The 17,163-nt window shown below is 42.2% G+C and overlaps 1 protein-coding gene across 1 annotated transcript in view; it reads right to left on the reverse strand.

Annotated features, from left to right (window-relative positions):
• si:ch211-285f17.1 (sickle tail protein) overlaps positions 1 to 17,163 on the reverse strand; it is a 92,058-nt gene that overhangs the window by 15,303 nt on the left and 59,592 nt on the right. Inside the window, 13 exon segments of the mRNA XM_051940459.1 lie at positions 690 to 732; positions 978 to 987; positions 1,254 to 1,307; positions 1,309 to 1,354; positions 2,817 to 3,030; positions 3,033 to 3,088; positions 3,091 to 3,114; positions 3,117 to 3,508; positions 3,510 to 3,631; positions 3,633 to 3,653; positions 7,764 to 7,857; positions 8,861 to 9,059; positions 12,757 to 12,952. Coding sequence (XP_051796419.1) covers positions 690 to 732; positions 978 to 987; positions 1,254 to 1,307; positions 1,309 to 1,354; positions 2,817 to 3,030; positions 3,033 to 3,088; positions 3,091 to 3,114; positions 3,117 to 3,508; positions 3,510 to 3,631; positions 3,633 to 3,653; positions 7,764 to 7,857; positions 8,861 to 9,059; positions 12,757 to 12,952 — 1,471 coding nt within the window.

Consider the following 17,163-nt stretch of genomic DNA (forward strand, 5'->3'; position numbering starts at 1 on the left):
TGCCTAGACCGAAGTACAGGTTACAATGTACACCGCTGATTGTGTTTTGACCCTTAGGGAAAACAATGTAATCAAAACAAGTGTATGTTGTATTGGTGACATGAGGAAGCATTTTAAGGTTGGGAAAAAGAAAGAAAAAAAACCTGCCAGATGTCTCTAGAGATCAAAGAACACAGCATAAGTTTTCTGATGTTTTGAAGATTTCCTCAGCACAACATGACGAGTAAATCCCCCTGAAAGCTACATATGAAATGTGTCACGAGACATGGGATTAACCTTCAAGACACATAATAGCATTTTGTTTTTGCGCTGCCACTGGTGAGTTACAGATCTTTCTATCAAAGCTTGATCTGGGTGCAGACCGCTGCAGAGCAGAGATTGAATCGCGGAATCATCTTGCAGGCTTGAGGAGTAATAGCATTTAAGTTTTAAATAGTGCTTTGAGGGGTTTGTGTTAGCTCTGCTGGCTCTCCTCTCTTAACTCCTATTAAACTGGGGAAGGGATTTTGAAGAATCCGAACTGATGACAAGCAAAAGAAGCCAGACTTTGTTTTTCCCCCCTCCAGCGCTGCTCATTGAAGACTCTTGACTGACACTGATGTGTGGGCTTGTCTGCACAAGACTTAATAGCATTAAAACTCCTACTTTGAGAAGAAAAACAAAGCGCACAGAGTAACTGTGATACCAACCTGAACTATGTGCACTGTGGGCTGGAGATGAGGTCTTCGGTGCCTCTCACTGCAGCCAGAAAGAAATCAATCAGATCGGAATTTTGATGATATATTCAATGTGGGCACTTCAGATGCACAATTGGTATTAGTACGAACAAACATTGCAACAAAGTATGATGGGAAGGACTGACAACCAGAGAGGTAAAATGATGTTAAGATGTAACAAGCTTCATCATCATAGCATAGAAACATACAAAATTCACTGCAGTCACAGACCTTTTAGACTAACTGTCAAGTAATCATTACCACAAAAAGTCTTCACAGAGCAGATTGAAATGCAAAGAGTTGCAATGCAGCCAGATAACCGTACAAAGTGGCCATTTATCTAGACAGCAAATGACTTCAATATCAGATTCACAGTCAAACCTATTTCCTCTTCACAGTGCTATTTAACCTGAGTGTTTGATATGCCATTATAGCAGGGCTACTTTATCTGTCCTGCTCTGACTGTATCACCAGGCCTTTTCATTTGAACTCCATTTCCCCCGATGCCTCGCTCTGTCCTATACTGTGATTGCTTACCTTAGAGGCTCCTTGGTGCCACTAGTGTTGGGCCCTTTAAAAGTGCATGCTGAACAGACCAGTCAAGCTGGCAATCTGTTGCTCCATAGCCTTCATTCGCTCTCTGCAGAACATCAGAAAATTCTACTTTCAACACCGAAGCCTACTGGGTATCACAGCTGCCACTACAGCTCAGAATAGAAGGCTGTTAACAGAAGAATCCATTGTTTTAATTACCAGATCATGATTTTTTTTCTTATTTGTGGATGGATTACACAGTGGAGATTCTTTTTGCAATTATGTCCTGAGTAAATATCGACTCTGGCAACATAGAAAACAGTAGTTTCTGAATCACAACAGCACTTGACTCAAGTCTCTTCACACAAAGAAAAAGCTAGAGTCGAAATGGAATAAACAAGATGGGTGACTCGACAAGATAAAAGGACACTAAGGCTGACACCAGGGTGCTCAAGTGATATTTTTTTAAATAAAACAAGAGTGACTCGCAAGTGGTGGTTTCCAAGAAGAGAGTGAAAGGACTATTTGAAAATTATACTGCCTTAAGAAGCCAAAACACCAGAGGGGTGGACAGGGAACCTTACAATGAGATTGCTTGGTAAGCCTAGAGGTTGGAGAAGAGAGCAACTTTGTTTTCAGCTGTCATCATTTATCTTGAGGAAGGATACGGGGCATGTTGAGGACACAGGGCGGACTGTGGTCACAGCACCGCTACACACAATAGGCAGACACGAGGTCTATGTGAACCAACAATGCCTGACTTCAGTGTTAACAGCATACTTCATATAAATACATTCTATGACAGCTGCAGAGCCCTAAGTGGACTGTGTTTATTTGAAAGTTAAGTACAGCACTTTTCCTTTTCAAATTCTTTTACAATATTCCCACGGCGTTTCTAATTGGAGTTTTGGGCTTCCCAGGTGGTCCCTCCCGATCTGTTTGACTGATCTGGTATTTCAAATACTTATTTAACCTGGTCAATATTTTCTTTGGTTTTCTTAGGTACACATATAACCTCCTTGTAGTAAGTCTGTCAAAGGCGCAAGCATCCCTCTTGCCCTCTCTCCATGTTATGTGCTCTCAGTAAGAGTAGACAAACCTAAACCAGGTACCCAAATGTCTGCCAGATTATCCAAACTGAGCAGACTCCGCAGGATTGTTGTTGGAACACTGGTCACAAAGTAACAGAAAATATACAGTAAATTAATGGAGCTTTCAGACGCTATCCTGTTTCATTGCTGGTAGCCATGTCTGAGTCGACACATTCTATGATCATCAACACCAGAAAATTTGAATAGACTGTGAAAACAATGGTCAGACAAGCAAGAGCTGGTTGAATACACAAACCGAACTGATGCATAATGATGTGCATTAGTCTGCTGTACTTAATGTGCAGATCTGGAGACAGCGCGTGGACAGGTTATATTCTTGCTCACAGTCATGGATGATGAAACAGAGTCCGGACCAGGGACTGGAAATCAGCAGCTCGTGGTTAGGATGAAACTGGGATGCAGAGTTAGTCCATGCTCCCATGCAAGTTCTTAATCCTAATCTAATCAATCCCACTGTACAGAATATTCGGCCGCGTTGGGATCTTACCGTGTCTGATGTCATTGGCAGCTGGGATGGGCCCCTGGATGTGACCCTGGATGTCTGTAACCACAGTGATCCCATGTTGTTCCGGGGTTAGTACCGCCCACTTCCTCCTTCTGAAGGACTGGCGTACTGGTGAGCTTCTCTCCATGGGAACACCATGAGGTGGAACACCATGAGGGGGAACACCATGAGGAGCCCGCTGTGGATGTCAATCATCCGTACCTCAGTCATCCGGTGAGGGATGGAGGAGGAGTCTTGGAACCCAGATGGGCAGCTGACTGTTCCTGGACTTCTGCCTGTACAGTGAAGGGTGATCTATAGTGTCGGTGGGGCTGGGCCCACTGTAGGAGCCTGTGGAGCGGATGGAGGCACGGTGAAATCCCCCCATGCCGTGTTCTGGACCCTCCAGCCCAGGGTTGGGGTGTGGTCCGTGCCCTGCAGCCATGGTCATCCGCCCCTCTTGGAGCAAGTACGGATCTGCATACAAGCCCTCATTTCCCCGAGCGAGACTGTGGCTCTTCCCTCCCATGTCCTCATCCGGCTTTGACGTCCCGCCTCTCCAGGATGGCGCTGGACAGGGCGAGATGGAACGAGCTGGAGGTTGGCGTTAGACAATCGGTCTCTCGGAAATAGTGGCGTTCCCAGGTATAGATCCCTGTCGTGGCCAATGGGATTCTGGAGGGGGATGGAGGCATGGAGTGGGAGTCGGGGGGAGGCTCCCTGCATGGGGTGATGTGCTGGGGGACCACTGGGGGATGTCTTAGAGGGTGCTGGCCATCGCGGCGGCATGTGCAACTCGTTGTGCATCTGGAAAAGAACCCAAAAGCACACAGTAAATTTTCTTGACTTAAAATGGAAAAAATGCATTAGTTTTCCAAAAAACGAAGATTAAAATGCAAGACAAAGTTACTAAAAATCTCCTAAGCATAACTTTGGTCAGTAAACCACACAGCATACTTCTGCCACTCGAGAGCTTCACTACTATTTATTTTGTGTATATCTTGTATTCTGGACTGAAGTGCCCTTGAAACAAAAACATCCATCTCACTCAGTTACACTGTTGCCTTCAAAGAAACAGACTGTCAGCATTTTTCCAGCAGCAGAAATAAGCACTGCAAGGCTACAAACACTAGATCCACAGCATTACACTTTTAAAACCTGATATTATACCCACAGGCTCTATAAAACAATTAGAATACATTTCATTTCTTCTCTTGCTTCCTCAACTTTAAACAAGCTCTCTTGGAGATAAGCTTTGTAAAGAAAAGGAGTTTTCATGTGCACCCCCAGGGTTAGTTGGTTAATTGCAACAAGATCTGTCTACTATTGTCTGTTTAAACAGTCAGCTAATGTGGGCCTCTGCGCTTTAGTCCAACCACGTATAAGGACGATTGAAGGCTAATGCACAACAACCTGACCTCAATTAACTGGAGTGGCTTTCCTGGTTAAGCAGAATAATGAACATGAACAAATTAGAGCATAAACAAGGAGGTGAGCATCTTACTGATAGACAGTAGAGTAAAAGGATTCTGGTTAATGTGGTGAGCCACCTGGTGTGTGTTTCACGATAACTGTGAACCGTTTTATCATATTTCTACATGGTTACCTTTGTCTGATCTTTGTATTACGTCCTCTAATTTTAATTTCATGCCTTATGCAAAGCAAAAAAGAAATATAAAATATGCAACATATACTCACAAATTAAACGCATGAAAGAGATCCAGAGGCTTTGCTGCTTCACAAAATGTGATATAGTAAATATGAAACAGAGCCAAATTTGGATTCATACAGTAAAAGCAGCAATGAAACTACAAACAGAATGTGCACAGTATATTTGTATTCCTTGATTTGATTTAATTATTAAATCTAGCAGATAAACAGTGTTAAAACTCCTGGATATGTGATAACGCCGCACTGGAAGTGTCAAATGCAGGGCAGAATCCAATCCGTCTTTCTTGCCGTCTATTCCTGTCAAACAACAAGCTATGTTCCTTCAAGGTATGACTCATGGGTTACACCTAGAAGTCAAGACGAGTCGAAAAACCTAATGCAAAGTTCTTTCAAAAAACTTCAGGTACAGTTTTTGACACGTTGCTTTTTTAGCGCCGACGTGATTTATTTTTTTTCCCCCGGTGCCAATGCAGATTATCACAGTGAATAGAACAATATAGTGGGTGTGACACTTGTGTGCGAGTATGAACTGGAAAACAACAATTGCTCAAAGTTTACTGTAACAAAGGGCTCCGGCTCGGCTGTGATAACAAAGCATAAAAAAGGAGAGATAGAGAGAGAGAGGGAAACTTGTTGGCAGCGAAAGTTCACACAGCCTGTAAATGTGGCTGCAACACGTCTGACCAAGCGACGAAAGACTTAATAGAAAATCTGAAAAGCGCAGAGCTACATCATCAAACCCTAATGACTCCAACTATTTAAGGTGCTTGCACATAAAAAGAATATTTGCCCTTGTGTGGAGAATTTCTCTGGAGCACCAAATAACATCTCTGACTGCTTTTTCCAATTCCAGCACCTGCAATATACGAACAGCTTGAGCCAACTTGCCAATCCCAAACAGATGTTGCACCTTTGGAGCTAAAATATCTTCAAATATCCCTAAAATACGCAGATTTCGTCCATGCAACATGCGTAACTCAGTGCTTTGAGACAAAACAAAGGAGTAGAAGCTCGAAAAACAAACACGAGCAGCCATATCAGGCAAATAAAGGCAGACTTATTTTTCCACCGTGGTCTTAAGCTTCCAATAATAAGGGCCGCATATCTGGCAGGGGTGCACAAAGTTGCCTCGATGACTTGCCGTGTCAGAGATGGAGCTGGTTTGTAAACTGATTCGCAAACTGCAGAGTCTCAGAATGAGCCAAGCTAAACAGACAAGGAGGAGCTGTGCCGCAATGTTCACGGAGAAAGGAGTAAACATTTAAAGAGCTGATTGAATGAGTGGCTGTATTACGCTGATGTGTATATAATGGTGATGAAACAGATGGTTGCTAATAAGGATAATTGTAACTAACAGACAAGATAAATATTCAATTTTTCATCTTTGGGCAAATATTAAAATGATCGCCTTGAGGAGAGCAGATCAGAGGTGAACCAATAAATGGAGCTCTGTTTACAAAATATCTCCTCCAGCTATGTGCACATAATATTACCGCTGCCAGCCACTATTGACTATTCAATGAATACAAAGCACGCACTGCTTCAGGCACAATCCAATGCATAAGTGCAGATTAGTATTTAAAATATTTTCTGCTTCTTCATCAGGCGCAAATGCAAAAAAAAAAAAAAAAAATCACAGTCTGCAGCTTATCGAGCTACTGCCCACATCTGTCCACCTTGTATCAATTACTGAAAGTCAGCCAAGTTGATTTTTGTAACCAGGGACACCTCTATGGAGGTTTTACTGGCCAGAAAGCTTCAATCAGTAACAGCAGCAACGGTGGATCCGGCTTTGAACCAGATCTGAGGCCTGACATTTCTGCAAGATAAGAGGACTCTCTATAGCCCAACAGATGTGAAATATCCCTCCACTGGAAAACCGTGTGAGCAGGTGCCCATTAGGTTGTAGTGTTTTTCTTTGTGCAGCCAAGAGGTTGGCAAGAATAAACAGATACAGGCTCGAAAAATTATATTGTCTCAGTCTTTAAAAGGCAGACAATACAGTGTGAATCTTTACAGCTGCCAAGAAAATACATAATGTACGTATTTCTGTCTGTAAAATATTATAATCACCATAAACCACCTGTTGGATCACAGCTACAAATGTCATCTGACTAACTCCTCTCTGCAGTGTGCTTTTTGCCACACCTCATAGCCACTTCCAATCTCTGCGTCTGTGTCAATGGCCGCTTGGTTAAACAGTGACAGAACCACTCATGACAACAGTCTTCTTCTGCTTCTCTTATCTAATGCCAAGATTTCACAATGTTTGCACAGGAACTCATGCGAAGTTGCCTGGCGTCTCTTCACTTAATGCATTTCAGTTCACTGAGCACAAATTATCGTTTTTTTCAAACCAGCCGATTCAGCAAATCCCAGATTTATTAAATAGGAAGTGCTGTAAAGAATGTAACAAAAAGAGGTTCTGCACAACTCTGTTAATATTAAACCTTCCTGCTCTTACGCCATTTGCACACTTAAACTCCCCTTTCGCTTTTTTACTCGTATGTTTTTCCCATCACTGTCTTTTGTTCACTTCCTAAGGATCTAATCAGAGAAAGACAGCCGAAGAAACTTGCCTATAAGCAGCAGAGAATAAAAAGAGGTTCTACAGCACTTATAGGTCGTAATGTCATTGAACGGCATCACCACATTTGCCTCATCATTGCTTTAAACTTTAGAAATTTGACTATATACTGATGTGTATGTACAGCTCACTTATGTGGCAGTGGGATTATAACTAAGGTAATGTCAAATTTGCAGTATCACAATAGTGCTGCGATGCCAAATGTAAATCTGTGGCGGGAAGAGAGGAGCAGCGAGGTTAGAGGAAGGGTCAGGCGGATTAGAGAGACGGACTTGAGGATGAACATTCGAGGAAAAGGGTTATTTGGGGTTTAGGTTTTGTTACGTCAGCAGGAAACAAACACAGTAGAATCAGAAGGAGGAAGAGAGATTAGAGCTGATATTGGAAGGGAGAATGAGAAAGAGAAATAGTCCTGCGAATTGAGCTCAATGGTCCCTTAAACAAGCTGCAGCAGAGCGTACAGGGGAGGCCCAGATGCAGGCTTCTGGGAGAACAATATGAGACCCCCTCTAAACAGATTAACAAGAGGCAGGGGGACATTCCTTCCATTAACTGCAGACAGGATGTGAGAATAAGAAGAACTGGAGGCCGGCTCACTATTCTATCTGCTGCTGCTATGAATGAGACTGGCTTCCCTGCTGTGTTAGTTAAATACTCACCCTGGCATCGCCGTTGGCAGGTCGGGCTCCATGGCTGAAGGCCTGCGCTGGATCTTTGTGGTAAACCTTCAGGCAGGAGTGGTCTGTGATGTTCCTGTAGGGCGAAGAGGTGCGTGGAGGTAAGAAGGCAGCCCAGATATCACCGTCAGAGAGCGGGCGATCCTCCCTCAGCCTGGATCTCTGCAACAACCCTCCCAAGCGCACATACCCCGACGGAGGATCGGATAGTCGTCTGTTATCTGACATTTCCTCTAAATCTCAAAAGTCTATGAAAACATCCACTAATGCTGTGCTGAGAGGTGGCTCAGCTACACAAACGGACGGCGGATCTGCTTTTTCTTTTGCTGATCTCACTCTCTCTCTATGGCGTTACAGAAAACTGTGGACAGCAGTACCAACCTTAAGCCATCACGAGACAATTTTTTACAGCCCTGATAAAGAATTAGTCACAGAGTACACTTTGCACTGGAGCGGGAACTCTGCAAACAAAGGAGCAAAGTTCCTTCAAGAGCAGTGTTTTTTTCTTTGTTTTTGTTTTATTTTTCATGGGAAAAAAACTACAATAAATGGCTGTACACTTCCTCGGCGCAAAGATTCTGCCGTATTATTATAACCAAGAGGTGCAAGTGAATACCAAACCAGGAAGGTACTCGTAAGAATCAAACAAATCTGTGAGCTACTATGTGCCTTGGTGTGCTTGTAAATGATGATGCACAACATAGTAGACAAAATTTTGGAAACTGCACAGGAGTGTCTTAACAAGTTTCCAGAGACAAACTTTCACAGGAGGAGTGAGGAAAGCAGGGCAGAAAGTCACAAAGTCTCTTCAGTTTGTTTGAGCATATCAGAGGGATTTTGTCAGAAGAGCTGCATCTCCACATTACTTTCTGTTAAACATGGAGGGAAAAGGAAGCGAGAAGGTTTCCTGGCCAGAGACATTTCCCGTTCAGGCAGAGCCAAGGACAGAAGGGGCACTGGGAGGGAAGCAGGAAAGGAATAATGAAAATATTCTGAGCCTTGGATGTCCTGTTCCCAAAACACAATATATGATGTTCAACCCCACTTTCTGTTTATCACGCACAAACATATGTCTTTACCTGACATCAGCGAGCTCATAGTACATATTCCTCATGTCGTCTTTGACGTAGACAGCAACGCTGGGCGACTCCAACATCTTCATGGTGAGCTGCTGCGGGAAGGCACTAACAAACAGAGCTCTGATTGTGTCGATGCTGGTGATCTCATTAGGCATGCGAATCTGTTTGGTCTCGTCCCCGTACTGCAGGTACAGTACACCTACAGAGAGAGACAAGCAGGGCAACAGGGTGATTAGCCAGAAAGTAAACTCCTTTCAAATCTTTCCTATGACTAACACAAGCATGTGATTTCTGCAGCCTGCATGAGCAGTGATACAGAGTGCTTTTTCTTCCCTGGACGGTAATCTTGCTGTTTTTCAAATGCTGAAGAAGTTCAGTCGAGCTTGTAGTCTTAATCTGTTGATGCAAATACGACATTTCATGCAGCTCCTTAACAGTAAAAAAAAAAAAACAACAACCCTGATTACAAACCAGTAGAAGGCTTTTACAGTTACGCTGTTGCACAATGTACTGACTTAGCAACCCGCATTAGTGATCTATTTGGATTAATGTCATAGTAGAAAACAATGCCAAAACAGAACTGGCAGGTGTCTTGCAGTTTGGGTGAGCCTAAAAACACCTCCAATACTGGATTCTACTAAAAATGAAAATTTTCTGCAGGTTTTTCCTGTGACAATACAGTGCTCAATGTCTGGTCATGAAAGCTATCCCAGAGCTGACACTAAAATACGCACAAATCCATACTGTGCCATAGACTGTATATAAAACATGGACGTAGCCTTTGGGTCTGGAAAGCTAACCAATGTGAAACTGACTTAAATCCACATTCTTGTGAACAACCAGCAGGGGGTATGTCCTCTGACTGTAAGAAGTTCAATTGTATAGAACTTTATAAGAAAATGATTATACTTCTCACTTGATTTATTACTTTAGTGAACATTTTCCCAACATGTTTATGGTCTCAATCACGAGTTTTAGATCTCCTTAAATACAGCATGATGCTCTATTTATAAATGATGGTCCCATTTAGAATTAAATACCCAATACTGCAAGTTATTATTGTGGGTATGGCTATCTTTGTTGTTGTTATTGTAAGAGCATTTGTATGAGCAGGTTTGCAAAAGGAAAATGCAGTGACGGTGAACTTCCAAACTCAAGGTTTTAAAGCAGTACTCCATAAACCAATGGGTGATGTGATTGTGGCGCATATAAATGTTGCTCTTAATGCACCATTTGTACTACTAAACCCTATCTAACATACACACAGCACACTTATCTTTTGATTTTTGCTGGTGAGGTTTGTGTTGAGTGGTACAACTTGGCTCATGTCAATTACTATCACAATTTCAGAATTAGGAAGACATCATTTTGGCTTTTCAACTGGGATTCAAAGTGCATTCTAGCCTGAATTGTGGCACAGATGGCGTCAAAAATCAAAGTGCAGCATAAACAGACTTTTTCTGTGTATAGTTTTTAGGCACATTTTCAGTTGCGTATTTGCAAGACGTGCAACCTTGCACGAAATTATCCACTCGACTCCAGCAAATATTACAGGATGCTGTACATTCAACTGACAAGCAGGCAAACTATTTGATATTAAAAGAGTGATTTGGGGCAGGGATAGAGGACAAAAAGAGGGCCATGTGCTGATCAGGGTGGAACAGCACAAGTTGTGCATCAAAAAGACCAAAGCTTGAACCTCTGAACTCTGGGTGGGGCATCTGTACTTTGCTTTACAAAAACAGATGTCTCCCCCACAAAATTTATGGACACGCCCACACTGCACTTGTATAAACAATGCCAGGAGGAAAAAAAACACATTTCTATTTCCAGTCTCTGATTCATAGCTCCAAACTGCATTATATAAGCAATCTGTGGCAACAATAGGGCTTAATGAAATGATCAAAGGGGCTAAATGAGTTTGCGCTTGCTCATATTTCATAAAAATCATCCAGACTGTCACTTTTCATAAAGCGCAGAGACAAAAGACGTGGCGTGATTCATTTTGGTGTCACTTTTGCATTTGTGCGCTGAAAATAGTCTTGCTTTAGAGAATAAGGAGGTATGGTTCTACTTGGTGAAACCCCATAAAAGGAGCTAGCCAGTAAAAGCTACCAGATGTTGGTGAAATATTATACAAGATCCTACATGCTCCACGAGACAGAGTGAGACAGACAGAGGGCAAATCCAGGAAATAAAATTGCTGAGTCTATCCAGCGCTCTTTCTGGTCTGTCTGGGTTCCTGTGCAGTAATAAGTTAACAAAGTGCCCATTTGCAGAATAACTTCATCTTTCCCCTGAGAGCTGTTATGTTAACACTCAGCCGGTTTTCATCCAGATGTGAGCAACTAGAGCGAACGAGTTTGATGACAAAGCGCCATTGATCGGGCATGCGTTATGAACACTGTACTTCTTTAGCATTCATTTGATTTGCTGCAGTTATATTGAATAGCTCAGCTATAACGAGGAAGAGTGTTACATTCCGGAGCGTCTGGTTTCACTGAGAATTGGAAACAAATGGCCGGTGGGTTTTCTGACCAAATGGGCACAGCAGAGCAGGTTTATACATCTCTGCAGTGAAACATAAAAGCTGAAAACTAAAACAGCAATGAAAATACCCTCCTGTGTCCGTTTATGTAAATGCAAAGTGTAAAGTGCAAGAAAAAAGTAGCGAAATACCATATTACAGCCACAAAACACAATACTCTGAGATACACTTGATGCAACGCTCTAGAACGAATCTGATACTCACAAAAGAGGTTTTAAGGATTTTCCTGTTTTCAGCTGATGCCCTTGAAAAGACCACGCTGAAACTCCTGCTGCAGCAGATACTCGGAAGCCCCAAATGTCCGTTGGGACTAAGTGAAGCGTGTTCCTGAGTGTTTGTGTGTCTGAGACTGTGGGAGGGACACTGTCGTAAAGTGGTGCCCCCTTTTTTTTCCCTCCTCCCCCTTCATCACACCATAACCCCCCACTGTCCTAACGCTTTGTCCTCATGTTTTTTGAAGTTTTCAGAGAGCGAGTGATGGAGCATGTGTGCTCTTCTGCATGCGTGTGTTGTAAAGCATTTTTGTCGTGTTGTTTTCGCATGAGCTTCTCTGCTTCACAATCTAAGCAACAAGCACGACCGAAAAAAGCAGAAAACAACACCCTGCAGTTTGATTCATTTTCACTTTCGGTCAAAAGGCACGCCACTTGCATGCTTTCCTATTATCCAGTAGCAGATAGCGTGCTGAGCTGTGAGCTATACTTGAAGACTTAGACTGAGAGTGATGCAGAGTCTGAGAGTTCTCAAACTCTTTGCATCACTCTCAGCCTAATACTGCAGCCTAGTTCTGCACAACTTCCACACAACACTCTGTCTGCATATGTATGCAAATGAAGCACCATGTGTTGATAAGACGACCCATTTCTAATCCTGTCAATAACACGATGGCATACTGTGGATGCTTTGCCCTATCTTTCACCGCAGAAAGAAATGAATTATAATTAAAACAAAACTGCAAGCTGAGGTGGAGAGAAGATGGAAAGAGAAGAGCAGAAGATCCTGACTGTAAAGGTAAAACGTTGAGATCATGGTGTAGTGAGGAGATAGTGCAGAGTTCTTAAATTATGCCAATATTATGCTAAAACAGCCTTATCAAAGATGATTAATGTTACTTTACTAATCTCTCAGCTTATTCACAAAGTCAATTAAAATTTTGAAGATTTAAGATATAGTTTTTACTCTCAATAAACTCTAAATAGATGAGTTAAGCGGAAAACAGCATTACAAGACAGCTAACTGAAATCTTTTGCTGTCAACGACACGCAACAAAGCCTAATCAAACTACAAAGGCATTTTCTAACTCTCTAACTAAACTGTCATCAACCCAAAAGCTGAACAAACAGTGTACCTAGTGAGCGGTCCTTTGTCTGGTTGGTTGATCGCACCACAGGCAGGCTGGCACGAACCCGGCTGCCGCGGGTGAAGGTTGTGGGCGCATCGGTCTCGGACATGGCGTCCAGCGATTCCAGGGAGGCCAGGGAGAGGTGGTCGACCTGGTCGCCGACACTGGGCTGGGGGCTGGGGCCGTGCTTTGGGCTTCTGCTCTGGAGTGGGAGGCACATGGAAACAAAACAGTAAGGGTGAGACCATGGAGATGCTGTGCACGAGGAAATGCTACACATGCATCTCAAACTGACAGTAAAGGTTTCTAATTTTACATTTTACACACTCAAACACAAAAAAGGATGCAAATGTTGAGTGGAAAATAACACTACTGTGTATGCAAAGTGTGTTATGAGTCACGCCTTCTTTGACAAGCACGAGTAAAGAAACTTTGATGTTTACTTTGGCTAAAAACATTGCTGTCATGCAAATGTGCAAAGAAATGTTATCACCTGTGTGTCACCACTGCATGCCCATACAAATAAAGTTATCACATTTCTTCAAGTTTCTAATCATACCCACAGGATTCGCCATTTCAAAACACCTGCATGATAGCACGGTTAGTTAAACTAATAGCAGAGACACTGAAAGAAATCAAACAAACTCCTACAACGTGAGTCCAGAGGATGAAATTCATCTCAACCACTGATTAGGGATCAGGAATTGTGTCATCGCAACTTTAAGATCAGTCCTGCACTCTGTAATCAGAGCTGCATGACGTGGCATCCTAGAGCCACAGCTACAATAAGACAATGTGTGACATGACTACAGAGCCCATTGAGTTATTGTGCGGCGCTGTAAGGTGATCTGCACCACAGGGACGAGATAGGACCGACACCAAGGGGTCAGTGAACACTGGGCTCTTTATGAAAAGCTCATCTTCCCTGGCAGCTGCAGAGCTAATGTAGCGGGAGACACAAGGCCGGGTCCTTCAGGTTATCTTCAATCCACCTGCAAGCACATGCTGCTGTTCACTCGCACTCATACATGTACAGACAAATAAAGAATTTAAGCGCTTTATATTAAGTGCAGCTGACATTTGTGGGAGCTTTCGGGGCCAGAACTGGTTCACCCAGCCGAGGCGGGCTGGCAGGCACAGACAGGGCCAGACGCTTTGAGGCACGGAAGAGTTGGGAACATGGTCGCACAGCTGATGTTAGTGAAGGTGCCACACACACACAGGATGCAGATAAGATAAAAGAGCGACTAACTCTGTGGGGCAATTGGATTTTCATCAAATACCTCTGAATGTCAAGCTCAGAGTGAAGGGAGGAGAGCATGCCCTGCAAAGACTGACGGGAGAAAAGAGAAAAAGCAAATGGCTAAGAAATGCCAGTGGGAGGCTGAGATGGAAAAAGAGATCAAACAGAACAGAAGAACCATGGAAACAAATCGACAGCAGGTGAAAGAAAAGAAGAAAAAGCTGAAAGGAGAACCTAGATGCAAAGGTATCTTCAGCATGATCTAACAGTATTTACTTTCAAAGCACTTACCGCTTTTTATAAGCTCATGTGAGTCCAACAAAATCCTACAAATCCCACCGCTTAACAGTTTCGACTATTACAACGATTGCTACCATTTTTGCAGATTCTTGTTTGAATAAAAGAACATTTCAATTTATCACGTCCCCATGTGATAACTGCTGAATCAGTGCGCGAGCGTTTCTCAGATGCACCTTCACGGCGACCAGGCAAAACTGCTGAGCCATCACTCAACTTCTGTTAATTCCATTAAAATACGCTTAGGGTGCAGCGCCCAGGGATTAAAAATGACGACTAAGAAGGTGCCCTTGCGTTGTGAATACATGATGATAGTCACCTTTTAGAACAACAGAGGTCACATGGAGTTAACATGCCACCTGAAACCAGACATGTGTTGGGAATTTAATCTGAACACTGAATGATTTATGAGCTCGTCCAGTGATGGTGGGTTCGCACAGCCCTCCCACACTGCTCTTCTATCTTCTCCTGTGCTTCTGTGTTACCCTGCGAGTGTTGAATCATAGTGGCGTCTTCCATCACCTGTAGGTAGCAATTATGTCAGAGTGGTCTGGCAGCGTAATCCAATATTTTCGGAGACACCAAAGTGGAAGAAAAGGAACCTGCATTCAAACTTTAATTTGTTTAGACGCTTACTTAACTATCACATCGCTGAGTTCGATGTAGGGATACACAATATTGGATTTCTGCCAACTTCTTCACATAAAGCAAAATGCTTTCCAAATGTACAGAAAAACTGTGAAAAATACAAAAACTACTTAAATGCAAAACACGCCATATTTAATTTTCTGAAACATTTCAAACAAAACTGAAAAGTCCATCCTTATTCAACAGGACTTGATAATGCTGAGACAAACCTGACATCAGTCAACACCTTTACATAATGCAAAACAAGTAAATAAATGTTATCATGTGGTGCCCTTGCACTGAGGACAGAGTGCAAACTGTTATTCAGCGTCATATTTTCTGCCTGTCAGTGTTAATTTTGGGCAGAAATTTTATTTTAGAGCCTTTATCAGACAATACTAAAGATGATGATGACGATATCATTGTGGATCTCTGTAGCTTGTATCTTTTGTGGGAAAAACATTCCATGTAAAGGTAATAAATGCTACATCATCAGATATCAGAATGCATACAGCTGACATAAGAAATATAGCTGTGTAACATATAAATTGAAAAACTAAACTTTAATTACTCATGTTAATTTATTTGGCTGGTATCATTACATCATTAAAACTACTACATAAAATAATTATATATTTGTCTAAATGCTCTAAACATTTTGAATTTTGCACTGCACTCCTGCCAGACAAAGGTAGTTGAATAATGTCTTCCATATTAAACTGTAGCGGAGCAGAGGAGAAATGGAGCTTTATGAAAAATAAATTTGCAGAGAGTTACCAGAAAGAGTCACTATATATGCTTCTCTCCCAGATGAATAAAGTGATTCTATTCTATTCTTTTCTATTCTATTCTCATGCTAAAAAGTCTTTATGCTAAGCTAAGCTAATCTTGTCCTGGTTTCAGCAGCTCAACATTTAAAAACTTCAAGCTTTTGGTAACATGTCCATATCGCAGTTTTTATATGCTGGAAGATATGTCATGAGCATCAGAATCAGTTCATAGTTCAAACGTGCATGGCTGAGTTAGTTCCAGTATTACAACTTGACATTGTGTAGCTTAGTTTTACAGTGTTTGAGCAGAGTCCTCTGTGAGCTGGTGTGCTCAAGCTGCAACAACTAATTTTATGCATTAGCACATTCTGAAGGAAGCAACAGTTTTGACTTATATGTAAGCCATTTAGGGGCAAGAATGGCTTATTTTGGAAAAAAAACATGTAAAAATATGTGTTTTGGACACACTGAGATGAGTTTTTAGGGATTTACTCAATAACTGGAGAGGGACATTGGGAAACTATTATGAAAGTGCAAAAAAAAAAATATAAGTCAAGCAAGCCATTGTAACTGCTATACTTTTAGCTGAAATTAAAGAATTTAAAAAAGCAAATGTTATTGCTAATGAATTCTGTGTTTAATTAAAAGAAAGTTATCTCTTATTTTGAAAATTAGGCTAATTAAAACAGTTACTTCCCACCTGCTAAATTTCAGGAAAATGTTCCAATAGAAACAGTGTGACAGCTGAATTGCACGGGGGACAGAGAGTGTTAAAGCAGAAAGAATCAAATATAAAGCAGGAGGAAATTGCAAGTGAGACCTTCTAACTCCATGTGGAAAGGGGTAATTAAGTTAAACCACTCCATACCAGTCCACATCTGACAAATGAGGTGTCCCCTTCAAAGGTCAACAGTTTAGTTCAGATGAACTTCTCTGTCTCTGTCTCCTTCACTCTTTCTGCTGCATCCACGCGTAGATCATCAATCTGACAGCGGCTACTTATAATACACCCATACAGGCTTGGGTCTAAAGACACTAACCGCTTCCTGGTTGGAGGTCCAGATGTGAAAGCCGCAGGTCAACCGCTGATTAACACCGTAAAACCTGCTCTAACTCGCTCACACCTACAGTACCTTCCACACCAGCGATCTCCCTCAAGTCGAAGCCGTGCAGCCTGTGATTCTGCTTTTTCAGCAGCAGCTCCCTCTGTACACCACATTGGCTCTGACAGCTGTGATGAATGTGAAACTGAGACACCGACATTAGCTTATACACAGGAATATGACAAGTTAAAAAGTCATGAAAAGAGCCCCTTGGGAAGGAACGTGTCAAGAAAATAAAGCTTGAATGTGTCAGAGAAATCAGAAAATGTCTGGTTCGATGATGTTGGCTTGTCTGAGGATCTGCTGCAGTCAACGTCAGCGGGTTGTTAAAGACGACAGAGTCAAGTATGGAGAGCAGATCTGGAAGAAATAA

This window comes from Acanthochromis polyacanthus, chromosome 20, assembly GCF_021347895.1.
Source record: "Acanthochromis polyacanthus isolate Apoly-LR-REF ecotype Palm Island chromosome 20, KAUST_Apoly_ChrSc, whole genome shotgun sequence".
NCBI classification, from domain to species: Eukaryota; Metazoa; Chordata; class Actinopteri; family Pomacentridae; genus Acanthochromis; species Acanthochromis polyacanthus.